We start from the raw sequence: 22,898 nt of genomic DNA, 5'->3' as shown, positions 1-22,898 counted from the left end.
TACAAATCCTCAACCCCTTTAAGCCTTAAAGATGATTACCCTGGCTTAGTCATTTCAAGGGTTTGACAAAAGACTTATTTGATCACAGCAGACAGCAAAATCAAATTATTTCAGGAAAAGACTGCAGTATTAACTATTCATTATCCTAATTATGTTGTCTAATATGTGCTTTGCATTGCAGTTTCCTACAAGAAAGAAGTGCAGTAACAAGGATTCTTGTGCAATAACAATGATTCTTCGAGAGGTGTGTCCCTATGGGTGCTCCACTGTAGGTGTGCTTGCATCCCTGCACTGCTTATGGAGGAACTTTGGTAGCAGTGTCCATTAGCCCATGCATGCACTGTCGCTCCTCGTGCCACACCACAAGGCTAGCCAGTGTGCATGGGCTAACCTCCCTCAGTTCTTTCTCTACCACAGAGTCACTGACAAGAACTCCGAAGTAGAGGGGAGGAGGTGGGCTGTGGAGCATCCATAAGAGGGACACATCTTGAAGAAGCATCATTACTGCATAGGGCGAGTAACTACTACTACTTCTGCGAGTAGCGTCCCTATTGGTGCTCACTGTAGGTGACCCCTGAGCACTATCCCTACTGGAGGGCTGGGGCTTTGGAGTCAGGTCAGTTAGAGATGACAATACTGTGGAGCCAAAGATAGCATCTGAGGTGGAGTCTCCAGTGATCGCATAAGGATCTGGAAAGATGTGGAGTGACGCCCATGTCACCACTCTACAGATTCCTGAGATAGGGACATTCTTAAAGAAGGTGACAGACTAAGAGATTGACTTTGTGGAGTGTGTGCAAATGCTATCTGGCAGGGTCATGCTGCGGATCTGATAACATTGCCTAATGGAGTTTGAAACCCACTTGGAGAGTCTCTGGGCTGATATTGCTGAGCCCTTAGATCTTCCCGCAATAAGGAGGAAAACTTTAGGAGACTTCCTGAAAACCATTGTCCTATCCAGGTAAAAGGCTAGGGCTCTCCTGACATCTAGTGTGTGTAATAGCCTCCCTGATGTCATGGTGAGGTTTGGGGTAGAAAATTGGAAGGTAAATCAATTGGTTCATGTGGAATGGAGAGGATAATTTAAGGGTAAATTTTGGATGTGGTCTGATCGTAACCTTGTCCCAAAAGAATACCGTGGGGGGGCAGGGGATGTGCCATCAGAGCCACTCTTTCACCTAGCCGAGGTGTTTGCTATCCGGACAGCCGTCTTCACGGAAAGGTGTGTAAGTAAGCAGGTGGCCATAGGTTCGAAGGGAGGTCTAGTCAGGCCTCTCAATTCCAGGTTCAGGTCCCATAAGGGAGTAGGATGTCAGGGTTGTGGGGGAAGTTTACTATACTCCTAAGGAATTGTTCTGTGATCGGTTGAGATAGCACTGAGTATCGTTCTATCTGGCAGCTATAGCAGCATTTCACTGCCAAGTGGATATGGAGGGAGCTCAGAGATAGTCCCGATTTTTTTTCTTAGAGTCGGTACATAATCTAAGATCTTTGGAAAAGCCACTGATGTCAGGGAGATTTGATGGGAAGTGCACCATATCCGAAACCCGGACTTTTTTCTTTTTTTTTTTTAGGTAAGTCCATCGTGTTGAAGACTTTTTACTGTGTAGTAGTATTTCTTGTACCTCCTTCAATCAGGAGCTCTCTATACACTGGAACCATGAAGGAGCCAAGCCTTGAAGCGAAGAAATTCCCAGGTTGGAATGTAGGGTGCATCCTTTGTTCTGCAACAGCAGTTCTGGAGTGGAGAGAGATCGGTGGGCATGTTGCGAGTTGTGACAGGTAACGGTACCAAGTCTGTGTCAGCCAAGTGGGAGCAATCAGTGTGATGTACGCGCTCTCTCTTTATTTTTAATAGGCTCTTCACCAATAGCGGGAATGGAGGTAAGGCATAGAGAAGGCCTCTGCCCCAGGGAAAGACTAGCATTGCCCAGGGAGTGTTGCCCCAGCCCTGCTCTCAAGCAGCAGCGTAAACATTTCTTGTTCAGATAAATGGTGAACAGATTTCGACTCTCACTCCAGTGAAGTGGATCTGGAATTCATAGGTGTCGAACTCAACTCTTTACAGGCCAGAGCTTTCCTACCTCAACACAGATTCCTTCCTTTGGCCACACTCAGAGACCATTCAAAACAGCCCACAAATATCAGCCAAACACTGTCTACAACTCTTGGGTCATATGGCAGCAGGCACAGTGGTAATACCACATGCCAGGTGCGATGCCACCAGATGTGGTTCTGTTAACTTTACAGACCAGACCAGAGACAGGCTAGACAACTATCTGTCACTATCCACTGTCCTTAGACTAGAGTAAAGACGCAGTAAATGTTTGCAAGGGGATCCTCTTTCCACAAACCTCCCCGTGGTTTTTTCTCACCACGAATGCATCCCTGATAGTTTGGATGGCATGCATCTAAACAATCTCACAATACAAGGCAGGTTGTCATCCACATAGATATCCTTCCACATCAACCTCCTCAAACTCAGGGCAGTCAGGAATGCCTGTGCCCATTTCCTCCTGCTGATCAAGGGATCACACATAAAGAGTCCTAACAGACAATATAATGTATATGTACTACATTAACCAACGTGGGGAGCCAACGTGGGGAGCCAGGTTGCCCTCCTTCTGTGCAGAAGTAATGAGACTGTGGAACTGGTGCATTTCCCACGATGTCACACTATCAGTGGCTTTCCTCCCGGCCACTCAAAACTCGATAGCAGATGGTCTCAATCACAAATTACAAGTGGAAGATAAATTCAGTGGTACTTCACAACCGGTCACGAGAGTTGATAGCGTCCACCACAATGGAGTTGAGTGGAGGGTAGAAGAAGAGGAATTCCATCTCCCTTGCTGCGACATAATATTTTTTTTTATTTGGACCACTTGCAGTTAGGCACCACTGATCCGGTGTTCTTCCATATGGCTTTTGTGGGGTCTAGGAGAGCCTCATTAATGGGCAGAGCTATTTTGTAAGGTGAGGAGGATTGTAATGTCAAGGAGCTTGGGATGGGTGTCCTTGACGTTTTCTAATGGTATCTGTAGAGTATCTGCCACTCTCTTTGCTAGGTCCTGGAAAATGTGGAAGTCATTGGAAGGATGGTGGCGGAGGCATGATGGCCTCATCTGGAGAGGAAGAGGATATTGTTGGTCCTTGGAGTCATTTCTTCCTCAATATCTTCCTTTTCCTCTATGATCTCTTCCGGAGGTTCTGAGGTTTGGTACACCATGGCCGAGGGGAGCGTCTTGAGGTTCTTGGGTGAGGCTAGAAGCCCAAGAAGCATGAGGACAATATGCAGCCCAAGGATCCCAGTATGGCTACTGGAGGGGTGGTATAGAGCCCGGTGGTGGTGCCCATGGTTGCCTGTACCAAGACGGTGGTCGTAGGGCCATCTGAGGGTATGTTCAGGGGCCCTGTTGGTATTGGGCAACATAGGGACCCCGGGAGGAGTACTGTAATACAGCTTCCTCTGGTTCGCTGTCTGAGTCTGCACTAGGAAGTGGGCGAGTGTGGCAGAGCAGCAGGGAAGACTCTTGTGCCAGAAGATGACTTGCACTGAGGTCCCAGCACCGAGAAGTGGAGACTCCAGTACACTGGCTATATGGAGGTCTCTCTAGTGCTGGAATTCCAGTGATATCAACCGACTTGGTGCCACTGGCGGTACCAGGGGGTTGGAGATCTTACCCAAACTGACCACTCCAGGGCTGAATGGAGCATTGATGATGGTGCTGGTGGAGCAGTGCGCACCAGTAGCGTCATCTTAGAGTGCTAGCTTCTGCCTTTGTCCTTCAGTGCCATTGACTCAGTGCCCTGCCCATTGGGTCTGTAGGCATGTCAATGGCACCTGCTGCTCCAGATCTTCATGAGCCGTGGGTACTGGGCTGGGATTATCTTGGTGCTGAGCTGTGGGTACTGGGCTGGGATTATCTTGGTGCTGAGCTGTGGGTACTGGGCTGGGATTATCTTGGTGCTGATGGTACAGAGGATACCAAGAGTGACAGAGATTGTTTATGGGTGGCTTGAGGCTCACTCTGGGGACTTCACACTATCTTTTTTGATGAGTGGTCAGTAGCTGATTTCTTCAACCCATCATCCTTGGATATTGAGGACTGTGGGGAAGACTCATGTCAGCCAGATGACTTTCGGCACAGATTCAGGGAGGATTGCCTCCATGAAAATGATCTTCTGTCTCTATTCCCTTGTCTTTGCGAGACCTGTGCCTGAGTTGCTGGCAGAGACCACACTTCTGCACTTGTAGCATATGCAGCAGGAGTACTTGCCTGCTACAGGGATAGCCTCTTTGCAGGAGAGGAACTTCTTGAAGCCTGGTGAATCAGGCATACCCTGCTGGGGTACAAAAAAGCAGGACAATAAAACCTCTCTTTTTGGAAGTGGAGGGAGAAAGTGTAAAAGAAAAACTACAACTACTACTGGGGCAACTCACGAGCAGTAGAAATATAAACAAAGGTAATGGTTGCTAATGGACTGTTAATAGTTCCATCTCTAGCCAGGGCAGTTGAGAAGGAACTGAAGGGAGTTAGCCTGCACACCCGGGCAGCCTCGTTGTGTGGCAGAAAGAGAGACAGCGCATGTGCGGGACTAACAGACACTGCTACCGAAGTTCTCCAATCAGCAGCACAGGGACACAAGCACACCTACAGTGGAGCACCCATAGGAACACTACTTGAAGAACAACTGTTCCATCTGTCATTGCTAGCAGAAATGAAAAACTACATGGTGGTCAGTAAAAAAAAAAAAACAGAAACAAGTTTCTGATGCAGACAGAGTGTCACACTAAGTTTGTTGGTGGCTTGACTTAATTACTGCTAAGATGACGTGAAAGGGGTCCTGGAGATAAAAAGGAGAGATGCGGGTGAGCAACAGAAGACATCTGAGATGGCTCAAAGGGGGAGGAGAAGACAAAGGCATGGTAGACTAACTAGCACTGTTTGAGGAAAACAAATATGTGAAGAAAAGATGACAAAAACAAATACACATGTGGAGAGAAAACCCAGAAGGATGATGTCAGGAAGAGGAGATCAAGTAATACAATAGGTACTGGGAAGCGAGTGGGTGAGGAGACAAAGAAAAATCAAAGGAGTGGGATGTACATGTCACAGGACGAAATTTGTATTTTAAGAGCAGGAGTCGGAACCAAAAAAGGAGAAAATAGTAGAAAAGCTAAAGGTTCCATTCCAACAGGCCCCACAAAAACAAGCATGCTCATACAAGCCTTCAGAGATCTCTCCACCCTTCTCCACACACTCCCATACCTCCCAACCAAATCAAATATTTCTCTTCAACCTCCCCTCATACTCAGCTGAAAGGTTGGCTCTCCTTATGAATACAGTACAATCAGCTCTCTGGCCAAGTATTTCCTTGGACCCATGGTGACTCCCCTTTCCTCCAATACTTTTCTTCCTGGCCACAACCAGCACTATGCCTCACTGTAACTACTGATATCCCACAAATTCCATTGCTGAAGGTCTGGCAGTTTGCTGAGTCTGCAGCTGTCAAAGTTTCCCCATGATTCAGGGCCTAGATCTGAGGTTTGTTTCACATTCTGGGATTTTCTAATCCAGGGAAGCCTAATAGTGGGCAAGATTTAAAAACAGTATTTAGTCCAGCAGAAACAGACAGACTTGCTGAGCCCCTGCAATAGATTTTGCTGGAGACTGCCAAAAGACAGGGAAACCAGCTAAGAGTTGAGGGAGGGAGGGAGGGTGGGCAGGGGTGGCGGCAAAGGGTGTGTTTTACTTATTCCAGGGAGATTTATACCTTAGCAAAAGTTTTCTTTGAGTTTTGTTCATACTTATTTCTACCTCAATTCTCCTGGATTTAATTTTTCAAAAAGTAAATAAATCATGTTCTGTTCTTCCTAATACACACACAGGCAAAAAGGGTGAGGTGGAAAATATCGTGCCATAATTAAATAAATCATGCAGCCCTGTAACATCATGACTTTTTTTTTTTTCCCGCAGAGAAGAAAGGAGAGCACCTACCCCACCCACCCTGGGGAGAAAGCTTCCCTAATTAAAAGTTTCATTAGCGTATAAGAATAAAGGGTTTAGATGACATAGCTCAAAGGTTTCTTGTTCAAATGTCTGAGATTTTATGTCATGCTCAGTTCCCTACTGAGGGAGACTTAAATCAATTTGTTCCACAAATAGGTTCAGAAGAACACAGAGTATATATGTCAAATTCAGAAAACTAACATATCTTATCATGCCAATTAGGGATTCCCCTCTGCCAGAGCAGAAACTGTTTTTTAAAAATTATTATTTACACCAAGTAAATTTTAGTTGACTGCTTTAGTCTGTTCAAGTTCTTCTACTACTCTCATCAACGTGGTATCTGACTGAATGCCTTCTGATTCCTAAGCAAACTTACTTCCTTAATTCTCTTTACTTTCACCTCACCTTCCACCTTCAGGGTGAAACCACTCAAGTGCACTGTAAACGCCAGTGATTCCCTTCATGCCCACACTTTGCCACTTTAGTGAATGAAATGCAGAAGTCAGAGCTGCAGATATGTACGGCTGATAGAATATCTCCCTGACTGGATTGCACTTGGGATGTAGGCTACAGATTTTAAAAAATGGATTTCAGGTAAGCACCAATTTCCTATTGAGCACCTTTAACACCAACAACTAAAGGACAATTTTGTAGCAGGCAACGGTTCCTGAAGATCTCATAGCCTACCAGGGAGGGGAATATAGTATCTTCATGTTGGAGAAAGTGGCTCTCTCTGCTCCAAATTCCTTTCCTAATTTCAACCTCTGCGGAGATTCTCTAGAATCTTGGAACAGCAGAAAACACAACTTCATTTTGTATGACATCTTCCATACAAGCTACACAAAAAGGATCTGCAGACTTAAATGATACGCCAGATAGCAATAATATACATTACAAAAGCAGGGGTGTAAGAGGGTAACAAATAAATTCAAGAGTTACATCGTAGGGGCAACAGCAAGGGAGAGAGGCACTAAGCCATCAGCATGGGGAAACACAGATTTTAAGACAAGATATGAAGAGAGATAACGATAATTCTCTCCTCAGCACTGACAGACCTGAAAAGCAGTTTAGCAGCCAAAAGATGTCTTGAAAAGGACTGAGTCTTTACAAGGGGTCCTGTTCTCTTACAACTCTTTTCAAAACGGCAAGTATAGTGAAGAAAGAACAGCTTTCATCTTTCTTCTCCTCCTCCACATCTGTTGACATGGCTGCTGCTGCAGTGCCATCAAAAAAGCATGTTGGAGTTCCATACTAATTAATGCAGCTAATTCTTCAAATAATCTCCACTGGATGGTTTCGTAAGTGCAACTAGTGTGCATATTACCCACAATGCTTTCCTACAGGTGCAGGGAAGACATCTCCTGAGAACATTCAGTGAGACTTGGAGCTTTCAGATTCACGGTACAGATTACACAACCCAGAATGCATTTTATTCCAGGGGATTTCCCCACATTTTGGATGTATTAACTCTCCAGACCACAACACAGTAATGTAATGCTGTGTCTCAGGAATCTTTAACTGAAAAATTAATTCCAATGGGGTTGAATAAGAATGTTGTCAGGAGGACTGGAAACTGGCCTAAAGACCACAAAACAAAGGGTAACAAACAGCCATTGACTGTTGGGGAAGTGCCTAGCGGAGTATCACCACAGTGATCAATGTCAGAGCTAGTCTTATTTAACAGTTTCAGTATAACTAGAAGAGGAAGTAAAGAGCACACTAATAACATTAACATGATACTAAATTGGGAAAATTGTGAATATCTGTAAGGATAGAGAAATATAAAAAACTCCAACAGAGGTTAGAAACAGGGAGAAGGGAAAAAAGTTTTGGAAGAATGCAGCTAATATACCTGGAGAAAAATAATTCAATACAAAGATATTTAATGGGAGGAAGAAACTTAGGAAGCAAGAAGAATGACACACCTAGGAGTGAGAACAGACAGTAAATTAGATACGAGTTTACAATAAGATATGGTTGCAAAGAGAGGAGGAATTTAATTTTGGGGTTGCATATGCAAAGGGATCAGATCAGATTATGGAGAAGAAACTTTCTGAGACACTGTGTTCAATTCTCTGCACTACATAACCATAAAAGCACTGATAAATTGCAGTTTGGATGAGGACATGGCCACAATGATCAATTCACCACCTCCAGACTAGATCACTGTAACACTCTACACCGATGCAATGCAGAAGCTCCAGTTTGTATAGAATGCAGCTATATACTCTTTAATGGAAGGGGCCACAGTGAACCCATAACCCCAGGCTCTGATCCCTCCACTGGCTCTCAATCTGCTTCAGTTGCTAGTTGAAGCTCTTTGTTCCGATCTTCAAAAGCCAACAATGAGTCAAAACTGAGCTACATCAATGGCCACATTTCAATCCATGCTCCACCAGGACAGCTGTATTTCTTTGGGACAATGCAGCTCACAGAGTGTGAGAGAGATGGAGATCAAGTATTCGCAGTGTGTGTGTGGGGGGGGGGGGGAGAGAGATGACACGGGTCTAGCTGTGGAATGAGCTTCCAAAAGAGATTATACTAAATCCAGAGTTTGACCACCTTTAGGGCATGTGGTAAAACCCTGCCCACAATACCTAGAGTGATATTCAAAATAAATTATAAATATAAAGCCTAAATAGATCTTCCTGTAATCAGAGAAGGGGGAGAGCAGAAGATGCCATGATATCCACTAGGGTCCTCACTATATAGCTCTAATGTAGCTAGGAAATGCCTAGAGGCTATGGTGATGGGTGTTATCAAAAACAAATTGATTAGACAAATTAGATACATAGTTCAAAGAAAGGCAATACAAATTATCATGGGACTGACTTCAGGAATCACAAAAAGCTAAATATGTATAACCTGACTAAGCAACAAATATAGGGGATACAATAACACTCCTCATGTATTTGAAGGTGGAGAGAGTGAATTTAGTTTAGTTCGCGGAGACATAGCTAGGGGTAATGGCATGAAAATAAGAAAGAAAATGTTGGCTGAACTGCAAGAAAATCTTGACAGTGAAATGTATTTGGCTATGAAAGTCTTCCCAGGAGAAGTTATTGGAGTGAGATGGTCTTTTCAATTTCTAACTTCCTCTGAATCATATGGACCTGGTGCTGCCCTAGTTTTTGTTAATATTCTAATCTTGAGGCTCTGTAGAATCAAGAAGAATGGTCCACAGCCCATACACAGCCCTTCTCCATAGGTCAGTCCATATAACAAGCTCATTATAGAGGTGATATGCTTGGTCTAGGGAGGAGAACAAAGCACCCCCCATTACAGCAATTTCAAAGGCAGTTAGGCTTCTGCCTTCCCAGCTGGAAGTAAGGAAGCATGAGGTGGGGACTACACAAAATGTGAAATCTGAAAAAATTAAAAAGGGGATATAAAATGATGATTCCTAAAGTAAAGAGATGGGCAAAAGCCCACACTGCACTTGTGTGTGCGCACACGCACATGTGTGAAAAGATGGGGGAGGGGAAGAGGACTGAACAGTAGGGGGAAAGTTACCGAAACCGGAAAACTTTTTCCTCAGGCTTGCAGCAGTTTCGTGTTTCAGTGGCTGCAATCATCTAAAGTAATCAAATTTCCCATCCTGTCTGGAATGATAGAATCCTACATCTAGTCTTGAATACCTATCTACAGGGGTATGCCTAGAGGATCGGGCAATTTCTATCTTCACTGGAGGCAATTTCACATTGCAGAGACAGCAGCTGCTGAAAAGCTCTATAAAGAATGGGAGCTCTGGAAGGAGCTCTGCACCTTTCCATGTATGTGTACTGATGGCCCTGACTGGGCCTGCCTCCTCCACACATGCTGGGCCTGAAGCAGATTCCTCAGAATAAAATGCCTTTAATTGGCTGGAGAGCATTTGAAGCAAAAATCCCTTTAATTAAAACCATAGAGAGTCAACAAAATGTGAGAGTCATGGCGGTTGGGAGAGGCATGTGCTGACCTTCTGAAACTTCACAGCAGATCTCAGCAAGGGCTGTTTATACTGAGAAAGCACAGTTTTAATTGAACAGTCCTAGAGAACAAAAACACAAGGAGTAGATTACCTAGAGTCCAAAAGCTCAATTTAAGTATATGCAGAGGAAACAAGATTCCTGGTTACTCTACCTTCCTTAATATACTGTTAATACATATTTTCTGTGTACAGTACTCAGCATTTGAGGCAGACATCCACCATGGGAGATGCTGTGTGTGTTAAACTGGCAATTTAATGGAGCTATATTGACCCCAGTACAATACTAACCATATCTGTTTGGTAAGTGCTTAAGGGAAGGAGGAACACCTGACAAGGCATAGTCTACTCGACACTCTTGATGCTGTTGCTAGATCACATACTGAAATAAACCCAGTGGTATTTCCTTTAGTGTGTGGAATGCCAGATTTATGCACACTTACATTTATAACTGCACCTCAGCAAATTTTTTTTAAAGATAGTTGGAAGTCCTATTCAAAACAAACCCCCTTTTTGTTCAGATTTAGCTGCCAGAACCTGTTCAGATGGTAACAGATGACCTGTTGCTAGCCACTCTTTCATAACACTTTAAGGAACGTGGCCCACCTAAAAGCCACCAATTCCAGAGCAAAAGGAGGTAAGGCGGCAAGGCGGCAATATAACGGACAACTGGTAGTCAGTAATGCTTTTCGTGATGACACTGAACACAAAGTAAAAGCAGCTGCTTGAGTCTAACCAACTGCACCTCTGCACAAAACCTAACAAGCCAACCAGGCAGTAAAGTCAAGAGGATAGGAAACTCAGTGAGGAGGTGGTGCCTGCAGCATTCTCCCAAGAGAAATCATCTTATTGCACCTATTTCCTGTCAATAAATATACAAAGTTGTACACAACGTTCACCTAAGTTCCAATATAAATTACTCCTAATCGATGGGAGATTTCTCCCTCACTGGAGCTACATACAGCCTTCTGAATGCATGGCTACATGTATATGCTGGCTGACCCAGGAAAGCTCAGAGTGAGGCACATGCATTCTCCAAGTGACGGCATGTTTATTGCATGACTGATAGACCAACAGCAAGTACCACTTGGGGTTTTTTTCTGTATACAGTGGGAGCTGCTGGCAGGCTGGTTAAACTCTTGATTCAGTCCTTTGCTGAGCTTCTAAAATCTCAGTGGAAACCCCACTTCCTGTACAGGGATAGCTACTGCTCTGAAATCCGAATAGAAACACAAACAAAATCTTTTTCTGATCTCAAATCTCAAACGTAGGAACTATATTATCCTACATCTATAACTTCATTCTTCTTTGCCTCACAACCTTCATTCTTCTTTGCCTCACTTTTCCATGGCGTATGTTATATATATTTTCTCATTTGTTTGTCAAGTCCACAACTGGCACAGAAGGGAGTATTATGTAGTTTCTCAGGGGCACCTACCACATTTGTGGGTGCTATAAAATAATAACCGCTTTACCCTCAAGATAGAAATTCAAAGCCTGAATGGAATGTAAAATTGAGAGCAATGATAGGCAGAAAAGAATTCACTTCCAAACAATAGCTAGACAACAGCATTGGGGACACAGAGGAAATAGGGGATGCAGTCTTGACCTAGGAAAGTCCGAGAATAGCTTGGAGGTCCTGTGCTAAGTGAGACCTAGGACAAGGCACTGAACCATAGAGTAGAGCCCTGCCCCAATAGAAATCCAGGAGAGGAAACTAAATCAAAAGACTGGAATCCCAGTCTAGATGACAAAGGACATATCCTTTCCTAATTCTGCATGTGGCATTATTGCTTAAATGAACAGGAGTTCCAAACACAAATCTAGAAGCACTTATACTTTGACCCACTCATTACAAAAGCACCAAGCCTGCACAGACAGAACCTCCCTCTGGTCTCCACCGAGTTTCCTGTCTGATTTGTGTTGTCTGTTCTTGGGGCAGGGATGGTGTCTTTCTATGATTTGTACAGCTATGAACCCAGGTGCTATGGCGATGCAGAATATGTAAACAGAGCCTGGATCTCATGGATACTGTTTAAATTGTTTCAAAAATACAAAACCTCTTCTTTAAATGTAGTTTTTGTAAGGAAGATGGTTTAAAAACTATGAATTATCTGAAAGCCCAGATCAGAACCACCACATTACTGATCACTTTAGCCATTGTACTTAAGGAACCCCTGAGTCAAAGTATCTTTTGCTCTGGGCATCACTTAAATTTCTCCGCTCTAGGTACTTGTGCCCTTTGTAGATGTTTTGTGCATTAAGTCATTGAAGGTCTTGTTTCTGGCCACTGCAATTTGCTGTTCATCTTCAATACACCTTGAGTTCCTCCTACATTCACGAAAAAGAAAAAAGAAAAATCCAATCCTAGACTATCTGTGTGCGAAGACAGCCAGTCCTTCATGCCCACTATGGTGTTTGCATGAGTTGGCCGTTTTTGATTGGTAGTTTAGACCTGATAGAGAATCAACTGGGTGATGTTCTGAACTCTCCTGTGAAACATTCATAGTGGATGCTATTTCACTGCAGATGCATAGAATGGAAATTAAAGTAAGCCGCCTAGAGAACGTTGCCAGGGGCTGTGACGTATTTTGAATTGCCTCTTTAAGGACAAGAAGTTTCTAGTAAATAGGATGGAGATGCTTGAAAACAGAGTGCTTACCTTCTATCTAAGAAAAATAGTATAAGAGCTTGGAGAATTTTTTTTTTTTTGGTAAGTTGCTGGATGAATTATTGGCAGCACATATTCCAACGTTCTGTTTCCCCCTGTGCGTCTAACAAATCCTTGTCTGTACAAAGTCCATAAAGTACACTAATAATTTGGGACTCTCAATCATGAAAAAAGTTCTTGAATTCTTTGAGGAGCACGCCTAAAGGGTACTAATGGGCACCTGAGCCTCTGCCACACATCTACTCTTGAAGCGCCACAGGATTTTATTCTCTTCCCTGATCTATTCAATATTTACATGCAGCTGCAAGGAGTAAACGTGAGACTTCATAAACTTGAATGACAACATTATTAGATAACACCACCCTGTTCTTTATAACCTACAACACCACCACTATCAAACAGCTATTCCAGTGTCTGGCGGAGATAAGCTCGTGGATATGGAACAGCTAGCAGAAGTTAAACTCCAACATGCCACTATGGTGGTGTTTTCATTGGTGGAGGATGTGTGTCCATTATACATGAAGACAGTTAGCAATTTAGGGCAGCTTTAATACTGCATGCTGACACTAGGCTCTCACAGTGATGGATTTTGGAACGCTTACCTCCATTTTTACCCACTGCTCGGAAGCATCTCCAGAAGGTCCGTAGGAAGGATGCCCTGTTGTGGGGTGTGGCTTGGATGAAGCTGAACTCTCGGAACAAAATGTGAGTTCCTTGACGCACACTGTTAAAACTGCAGAGATAAAGTCAAAATGAGAATTCGATGTAGTATTAGGAAACTGAACCCAATATGGAAGCCTGGGGCCAGCTGTTATAAACAACAATCAAATCACAGGCAAAGTTACACTTTCTGAAACAAATCTCTAAACCATATCACACTTCACATCCATCAGTTTTCTAGACAGAAGTCTAGTTGCATGAACTGGATCTCAAAATTTCAAATTTGTGATTCAAGGGCTCTTGAAACTCAGATAAATTCATTCTAAAACATCTACAGATCCCAGGTGCCCAAGAGTCACTGGAAGGTTTGAAAGACTGAATAATCCTTCTCTTTGCCCCCTGGGAAATGGGTGAGTTTTACAGTTGCCTGTCTGTTCAGAAAATACATCTCCCTCTAGCTCATTTTGAATTGCACTTCCTGTCCCATCATAATTCTCCCTGCAGCCACCCAAGATGCAACTTGATCAGTGATTTTTGGATTTTCATTTCCAGGTTATTGAAATTTGCACACATTGTGGATGTGGAATCTATTTCAGTTTTGGATGTGATGTAAGTGGCAATTCATGGAGTGACACTGACGCTAGCACTACGGAGGGAGCATTATTATATTCCACCTTTCAAGCCAGATATAAGCCTTTACATGACAGTCAGTTTCTCCTGAAGATTCTCATACTCAGGTGCAAGGCTCCAACATTTAAGTTGTAAACACTATAGGACAACATCTATTGGCTCAATTAACTATTTTCATTTGATTTTCTCCTCTTTTTTCCTTTTAGATTTTAAGAAACATTTTTATTGACCCCAGATGTTGTGAAGGTTTGGAAATACCCTTTTAAGGTGCAATGAAGATCAACATGTGAAGGAAATAGAAACAAGAATACAAATAACATTAAAACCAAAGTCACAACGATAAGGTCTCCTCTAATAAAAATTGAGTCATCCATGCATTTTGCTGTGCTTCTTACAAGCAGGGCAAAGATTTTATACACTCCAGAGAGATCATTAAGGGATTCCCCAAGGACAGCAGCTTAGTCCATCTCCCGCAGGAGAGTTAATGAAAAGATTCAAAGTTTATTCTTGATCACGGCAGAGCTTTTCCACAGGTAACTTCTCCACAAAAGCCATAATCCACTGGTCAGCAGGGAGCCTCTTAGTTATTTACCTATTTTTAAAAATGTATCCTGCATTATAACTTAATATTCAAACCACTTGATTACAGATGAAATTCCCTTCGGAGGATAGGGAAGGGTCTTTTTTGTGACATAAAGGCAGTCAGTCAGTCAACCAGACATTCAGAGCTCTTTTGTAGAACAGCAGTGGCATGTCACTTTATAAAAATTAAATATAAGAATTACATTTCTGCCATAGGAGTAGGAAGTCTCTGTTTGGGTATAGAGTAGGCTTTTACTATCATGATCTTCAGGTTAAAGTTCATTAGATTTCTTTAGATTTCCTACTTTATCAGTATAATTTTAATTAACTCTAGCAATACATCAAGTGACAATGCCATCAGGAGATTTCTGAAGGCAAGAATTAGAAGCCCTAAAAATGGAACTATATAGGCACATAAGCGGTCCAGTATGATTTTTTCATTAGTTACCTTGAACTTTGAGATTTGTCAACACTGCTAATTTTATTGCAAGTCTCACAATAGTTGGTCTCTCTCAAATGCTTTAGTTCCTGGAGGCATATGAATACATGGGAATCTTAGGTTTCACTAAAATAATAAATTAGTTTCTTATCCTCATGGTTGCAAGAAAAACCTTGAAAATGTGACTCAAGCATACTTCAAAGACTCATAAAACAGAAGGCAAATAAAAGGAACCCAAATAATCAGCTTTTGATTTTGGGGGCCTGACTCATGATTTCTGAGCTCTTAATGTTGCCAGTACTGTTTCTGCAAATACTACAGGCCTAACTATTATTACATATTTATTGAGCACTACCAGTGTGCTCAGTGCTGTACAAATTGGATGAAGACAGTCACTGCTCCAAGAAGCTTATAAGCACAACAGGCCCCTCCAAAAAGAGAGGCAATGAATCAGGGGTCTGATTCACTTATTTCACCGGACTTTGCTTCACGCTTTAGATCAGCGTTTCTCAAATGCAGCCACCAGGGGCTTTTCTTGCGGCCACAGCCTCCTGGGCAGTGACTCGAGCAGGGGCGTAAAGCAGTACCTCTCCCGCAGGGCCATCAGAAGGGGTTGGGCCCTCCCCTATTCTGAAGCCACAAACTCCAGATGAGCAAGCAGCCAGTGAGTTCCCCACCTTCCCAGGTGTGGTGAAGCCCGGGCTTCAGCCTGGGGCAGTGGGCGACAGGTTCCGGTCATGGGACTTTGGTCTCTGGCCCTGGACCCCAGCCACACAGCGGGGGATGCTGGCTCTGGGCTCACACATGCCCCCATTGGGCCTGGCCCCCGCAACCTCCTCCAGCCCCGGGCTCTGGCCATGCGGTGGCGGGCTTTGGTCCTGGACCCTGGGCTCACTGCCCGCTCCCCACCCCCATTGCCCTTGGCCCCCACTGTCTCTCTACCCACCTCTACATCAAGTGCTTAATTTGTCCCCTGGCTTCCCAGGGCTGAGTAAGTCTGCTTGATATGTGTACAGTTGTTAATATCATTTTTCACAGCCTCCCAGCTAGCTAGGAAGTCCGCTAGGAAAAGTGATATTAACAAACATACAAATATTACTTTTCGCAGCAGCAGACTTACTAGCTAGCAAGTCTTAAAAAAAAATAAGGCAAACAAACACAAAAGAAACAACAACAAATGACAAGAATGCGCAAAGCACCTTATTTGTGTTTCTATTATGTTTAGGTCTAGTAAAGAATAGAGAACTGTACACTATTTTTATTACTGAATCTGCAAAAAAACCCTACATAAATAAATAATGATTTGGACATATATATGTGCATATTTATTCGTTTTTCCTAAAGTTAATTAAGTATTTTACGAAAAACTGTCATAGCAAGAGTTGGTGGCTGCACTCTGAGGCCAGCAAAAAATTTACTGTGAGATGACTAAAGACAGATTAACGAAGTGTTACTACTCTGTTTTGATTTTAAATAATTATAAAAATACTTTGCCATCTGAGGATCTCAACATACTTTACAAATGTTAATGACATAATTGAAATTTTTATTGTGTTAGTGTCCAGCTGCCTCAGCCAAGCCAGGCCCCATTGTGCTAGACACTGTACAAACATACTAAATAGCATTCCCTTTCCCAAAGAATTTACAATTCAAAAGAAAAAAAAAAAAAGATAACAGGTGGATGAATCCAGTATGGTTGGGACAAGGTTGGAGGCATTAAGGCCAAAGGGTTTACAGTAGCAATGGTATGATAGCACTGGACAAGAGTTTTGACAGGCAGAGAGACAAGGTCAGATCTTGGAGATACTGTGAAGGAAGAAGCAGCAAGTTTTAGATAGCCTGGAGGTGTGAGTCAAAAGATCAGACCATGTCAAAGACAAAGCTGAGGTTAAGTACTTTGAGTAGGGCTCTACCAAATTCGTGGCCATGAAAAACACGTCATGGACCATGAAATCTGGTCTTGTGTGTGCTTTTACACTATACTATACTGATTTCACGGAGGAGACCAGCGTTTCTCAAATTGCGGGTCCTGACCCAAAAGGGAGTTGTGGGGGCGGGGGCGGAAGGAGTTCACAAGGTTATTTTCAGGGGGTTGCAGTATTGCCACCCTTACTTCTGTGCTGCCTTCACAGCTGGACCAGATGGAGAGCAGCGGCAGTTAGCAAGTTGGGCACCCAGCTCTGAAGGCAGCATCCCACCAGCAGCAGCACAGAAGTAAGGGTGGCAATACCATACCATGCCATCCTTACATCTGAACTGCTGTGGCAGTGGTTCTGCCTTCAGAGCTGGGCTCCCAGCTAGCAACCGCCTCTCTCAAGCTGCCCAGCTATAATCTTGTGACCTCCCCACCAACTCCTTTTTGGGTCAGGACCCTTACAATTACAACAGATTTAAATAGCTGAAATCATGAAATTTATTATTTTAAAAAATCCTATGACCGTGAAATTTACCAAAATGGACCATGAATTTGGTAGGGCGCCAGCTTGAGTACCAGGGTGGTGCTGATCATTTAAGAGACAATAGTATTTAGGCTCAAAGAGAGGGGAAGTAACTTGCTGAAAGTCACAGAGATGCCAGTGATAGAGCTGGGAATGGAACCCAGATCTTTCAGCCCCAAACCATAGCTGTAAAGTCCTTCTTCCTTTCCCAGTGCTTTGTTGCCGAATTAGGATGGCAGCCTGCTTGGAAGAAGACCCAGGCATGAATTTAATGAAGGATCTGAATGAAGAGGAGACGGATAGAAAGGAAGAAGAGAAAAGAAGGCAATATATGAGAAGGATAATGTAATCCTTAGAACGGAGGTTTAAATAGAATGAGATGCAGAAGAAAGAAGAAATGAAATGAGATGCAGCCAATTTTGTAGAGCCTTGAAAAAATCAGGATGAGAAGCTTGAACTTGATGTGGAAAAGAAGGCCTAGCTGCAAGTTGAGACAACTAGAAGCTCAGGAGCACACGGTGGTGCCACTGGAGAACAGGCAAAGGCCTGGCAGCATGTCCTGGCATAACTGGAATGCAAAGACTCAGGCATGAATTCAGTGCACTCTGATTTTATGGTAGTACACCAGATTATTACTGGGACTGAGGAGTAATAAGTCCGCTCACGAGTCACCAGTATTCTCAGCACAGGATAGATCTAAAGTCAGCAGGTAGAAAAGCATGATAACTACGCAAGCAGTAACATGACAAGGCATGGGTGCATATGTCAGAACATCAGCACACATAGGTATTACATCTGCACTACTCAGTTGGCTGACAGAATATTTCTCTCATCCCTCTCTTCTAGCAGTATGTTATCAGTTTTATAAAATGGGAGTAGTCTGTCCAACGAGCTCAAACCTGTGTGGTCATCCTGGATCCCAGCATTGAACTTTGCTACAGTTAAGATGGCTCTTTTTTAACCAGCCCATTTTATAAAGACATATATATTTTCTCATGGGAAATGTTTGCTTTGGCCTCAAGGAAAGCAATCTTCTTATCAGCTGCAGAGCTTGCCAAGCCAATCTGCAGCAGCCCCATCAGTGAAGTGAAGAGCCCAGATATGAGGGAAACCAATAGGACACTCTCTTTGCCTACAGTCACATGTGGGATACACTTGGTGGTCCCAACCGTGAAGGCTGGCTGCATGTTGACCCTGGCCCATTTGAAATAAATTCAGAAGGACCCATGAGTGGCATGAAATCAAAGTCAGGTGCATGCATGGTTGGATCAGCTATAAGAAAATGATTTTTGACAGCAGCTGCAGACCATTCTTCACACCACATTTATGTTGCAAAGCAAGTTGGCCCACACTAGGTGACTTGATGACAAACATGCTCTTTAGTACCCAAAGGGGTCTGCGTACAGTGATAGGCTCAAGTTTGCTCTGATCTTTTCAACCATTCTGGCTGTAGCTTGTTCATGACAGATGTGTGGAGGAGTGACGTTGCTTAACACAGGGAGCTACGAGACTGGTGTGGGTTGATTCTTCCCAGTTACAATGTGCATAGTTGAGTCAACCAACTTGACATGAGATGAATGGAGCCAGACAGGGGCACTGTATTTTGTTGCAGAGTAACAGAGATACTCCTGAAGATCGGAGAGTTTGAGCATTTGCTCCCCATGAAGTGTCAGCCAATTTGCTTAGAAAGTATAGTTTTCCTCAGGTGGCTAAGATAACAAGACCTGTATCTAGGGTTGCTCTAAGGAAAACCAGGTGGAATTTGTGTTTCAAGCGATGTACGTTAAGATATTCTGTTCTTGGGCTGCTCTGCCATTGTAAAGATGGAACACATTCAAAACTGTCTTGGTCATGCTTGGTTGTAAAATGTCACAGACTACAGTGTTTGGCCATCTTAATCAAGTCAGCATTTAAACAGTCATCAAGTTCTGGGAATGACCAAACTTGGACACCTAAATGTCATCTGCATATGTGAAGCTGCAGGATTGGGTAAGTGGAAGGTCTTTTGTGTACAGGCTGAAAAACATCAGTACAAGCATAGAGCCTTGGGTTAGACCATTGCTTTCTCTTTTCCACCATCTAACTCGGTCTTCCATGTACACTCCTGTTGTGGAGGAGGAGGAGGAGGTCAATGATACTGACTACCCATGCTGGAAGTGCTCTTGACAATTGTGTAAGAGCCCCATATGCTCGAATGTGTCATATGCCTCTGTCAGGTCCAGAAATATAGCTCCCATCTTCAGGGTTGTTTTTTTTTTTAAACTGTTTTTGTTGAACAATGTCAAAGCCAGTACTCGATCACAGGTCCTCTAACCTCTCCAAAAGCCTGCTTGCTCGACGCCAAGTACTGACTCTTCAGTGCATCTCCCCAGAAGTGGAATGAGATACTCCAGCACCTTGAATGGCACTGACAACAGGGATGTAGGTTGATAGCTTGCAACTTTATGTGGGTCCTTCCCCAGTTTCAGGAGAGTAACAACTTTTGACATTTGCCACACCTTTGGAAGTTGCTCTTTGTTGAGCGCTCATGTCAAGAACTGTGCCAGCCACTGATGTACACAAGTCCCGAGGTGCTTCAAGAACTCTGGCAATATATTATCATAGCCAGCAGCCAGTGCTACTCCTAATATCACTCAGAATTTTGTCTAACTCTGTGGCTGTGAATGCCCTCGGTGTACTGCTAAATGGTGTTTCTCTGATGGAACTGACGCCATTTGTCATGGACCTGATGGCTGACATGCTTCTCATTTGGGCCCACTGACACATTCAACAGATGGCTGGCAGCTTGGTTTGACACAACAGGTGATCCATTCAGGGCAGGTGCTTGCTGAGCTGCACTGAGATGATGAATCAAATTCCAGCATTTCTGGATTGAGTAAGTGACATCTAGATTCCAAGTTGTCTCTTCCTATCTAGTAGCATCCAGTGACTTGATTAGGTGATCAACAATATCTGGATCATCTTCCAGGACCAGACCTGATGCAGGTTAGGAGTGACCAAAGAAACTAGTCATCTGTTCTAGTTGTGGAATGAGGCTACCCAGGACTCAATAATCACTAATATACAAGAATGTCTACCCTTAGACAGGACCAAAGGCACTAGTGGAGAGAAACAAGAATGGTTCGGCTCCACTGTGTTTTCAAATTCCTTCATATTGGGTAAGGAAGATGGCAGTAAAGAAATAACCAGTTATTGATGTTCGTGCTGATAAGCCAGGACAGACAGGATGATTGTACATATCTGTAAGTAGACCCCTTTCCCAGTCTGGTCTACACACACAGCCCACTAGTATGAGACCACATATGTTCCCCTCCCTCAAAGAGTCTAGCTTTCTTAACCAAGACATCAACACATAGACACTGTCTCCGTGGGCGATCCAGGGCTGGAGCACCCACTGGGGAAAAAAATAGTGGGTCCTCAGCACCACCGGCAGCCCCACCAATCAGCTCCTCCCCTGCACCTCCCACCAACTGCAATCAGCTGTTCAACGACATGCAGGAGGCACTGGGAGAGAAGGGGTGGAGCTGGGACAGGAAAAGGTGGAGGAAGGGTGGGGCACGCTCAAAGGAGGGGGCAGAATGGGCAAAGCACAGGTCGAGCCCCCCTTGGGAATTCAAAGTGGGCACCTCTGCATCAACAGTAAGGTAACAAAGCTTGGTTTCTCTCCAGGTTTAGCTGCTGCTAAGGTTCCTCCCTTACTGCTCAGCCCATACCCTAGAGCAGGGGTAGTCAATACCCAGACTGAAGGCCAAATCTGGACGGCCAGATGCTTTAGAATGGACCCTGAAATCTATCTTACTTATTTTTTATTAATTATTATTATTATATTACAATTTTCTTTGGACCTTGACTATACCTTGACCAATATATTTGGACCTTAACAAAAAATATTTGACTACCCCTGCCCTAGAGTCTCCTCCATGGGACAATCCCCATCCCTTATATCCAGGTAAGTGAACAGTCAGAGCCCACTTAAGGGAATCAACACATCCTAGTAAACAAGGCTATTTCAAACGCAGTCATTTTCTCCTCAAGCAGCCAATAAGAAGAGGTTTTGGTTTACTGAAAAGCAGCAAAACAGAAAACACTATCTATTCCTTTAGCTATATGAAGTACTGCTTCTCACCTCCACTGTGTGGTGTAGCCACCTGCATGTGTGCCCTGTGGAAGAAAAAAAGAATTGTACTAACTCTATATCAGGGGTGGGCAAACTTTTTTTTGTGGCCAAGGGCCACATCGGAGTATGGAAATTGTATGGCGGGCCATGAATGCTCACAAAATTGGGGGTTGGGGTGCGGAAGGGGGTGAGGGATCCAGCCGGGGGTTTGGGATCTAGGGTGGGGCCAGAAAAGAGGAGTTCACGGTGTGGGAGGAGGCTCCAGGCTGGGGCAGGCGGTTGGAGTGTGGGCTCCGACTGGGGGTGCGGGCTCTGGGGATGAGGGGTTGGGGATGCAGAAGGGTACTCCAGGCTGAGACCAAGGTGTTCAGAGGACGGGAGGGGGATCAGGGGTAGGGCAAGGGGTTGGGGCATGGAAGGAGGGCAGGCTCTGGGGGGCACTTACCTCAAGCAGCTCCCAGCAGCAGCAGCAGCTGATCCCCCCTCCGGCTCCTACGCAGAGGTGCAGCCAGGCGGCTCTGTGCGCTGCCCCATTTGCAAGCACCACCCCTGCAACTCCCATTGGCCATGGTTCCTGGCCAATGGGAGCTGCGGGGGCAGCATGTAAAGCCCTCTGGTTGCCCCTATGTGTAGGAGACGGAGAAGGGACACATCACTGTTTCTGGGAGCTGCAGAGAGCGAGACAAGCTCCTGACCCTGCTCCCTGGAGCTGGGCAAGCCCCGGACCTCTCTTCCCAGCAGGAGCCTGAGGACCAGATTAAAACATCTGGAGGGCCGGATGCGGCCCCTGGGCCATAGTTTGCTCACCCCTGCTCTATATGCTTCAAAACCACTGATTTCAGACATGGTAAGAAGCTTAAGGTTGCTTGGTTCCCCCGCCCCCCCCCCCCCCTAAAAAAGCAGCCACCCTCACGGGAGGCAGGCAAATTAGCACATTAACTGAAGTTACCATGGATGCAATTCCTGATTTGTCTAGTTGCACCAGAAATTAAACTACAAGCCCTCATTAGTTCACTCTAATATACTGTAAGCACTTGTGCTTCACGCCAAAGTTTTGGTAGGTATATGGGTAATCCTTGCATTAGCAAAGCTGCCTTTCCCACCGCTGCAATGAGTGAACTGGGGAGAGGAGAGAAAAATAAACCCCAGGATCTTGGCTGGGTCCAGAAGTTGAGAAAGCCCTTTGCAGAGAGGACTTCAGCAGAGATCTGTGCATTTTCACTCCTTGTTCTTACATGCCCCACAGCAGCCAAGCTGCAGAAAGGAATCTCCTTAAGATGCCAGTATTGAGAATGATGGGTCTTGCAGCGCACTTGCTACACCTGTGGGATGGGCATAAGAGAGGAAGAAAGAGGGTTCAGGAGGACATGGTGATAACATAGC

General features: G+C 44.3%; 1 protein-coding gene across 5 annotated transcripts in view; it reads right to left on the bottom strand.

Annotated features, from left to right (window-relative positions):
- Positions 1 to 22,898, bottom strand: part of CSTPP1 (centriolar satellite-associated tubulin polyglutamylase complex regulator 1) — a 145,953-nt gene that overhangs the window by 79,436 nt on the left and 43,619 nt on the right. For all 5 annotated transcript variants that reach the window (XM_073348271.2, XM_073348274.2, XM_073348273.2 and 2 more), the window contains one exon: positions 13,252 to 13,382. In XM_073348271.2, the coding sequence (XP_073204372.2) occupies positions 13,252 to 13,382 (131 nt within the window). The remainder of the gene's footprint in view (positions 1 to 13,251; positions 13,383 to 22,898) is intronic.

This window comes from Lepidochelys kempii, chromosome 6 (assembly GCF_965140285.1).
Source record: "Lepidochelys kempii isolate rLepKem1 chromosome 6, rLepKem1.hap1, whole genome shotgun sequence".
NCBI lineage: Eukaryota > Metazoa > Chordata > Testudines > Cheloniidae > Lepidochelys > Lepidochelys kempii.
The sequence above is the reverse complement of the archived record's forward strand: the minus strand, read 5'-3'. Positions and strand labels throughout refer to the sequence as shown.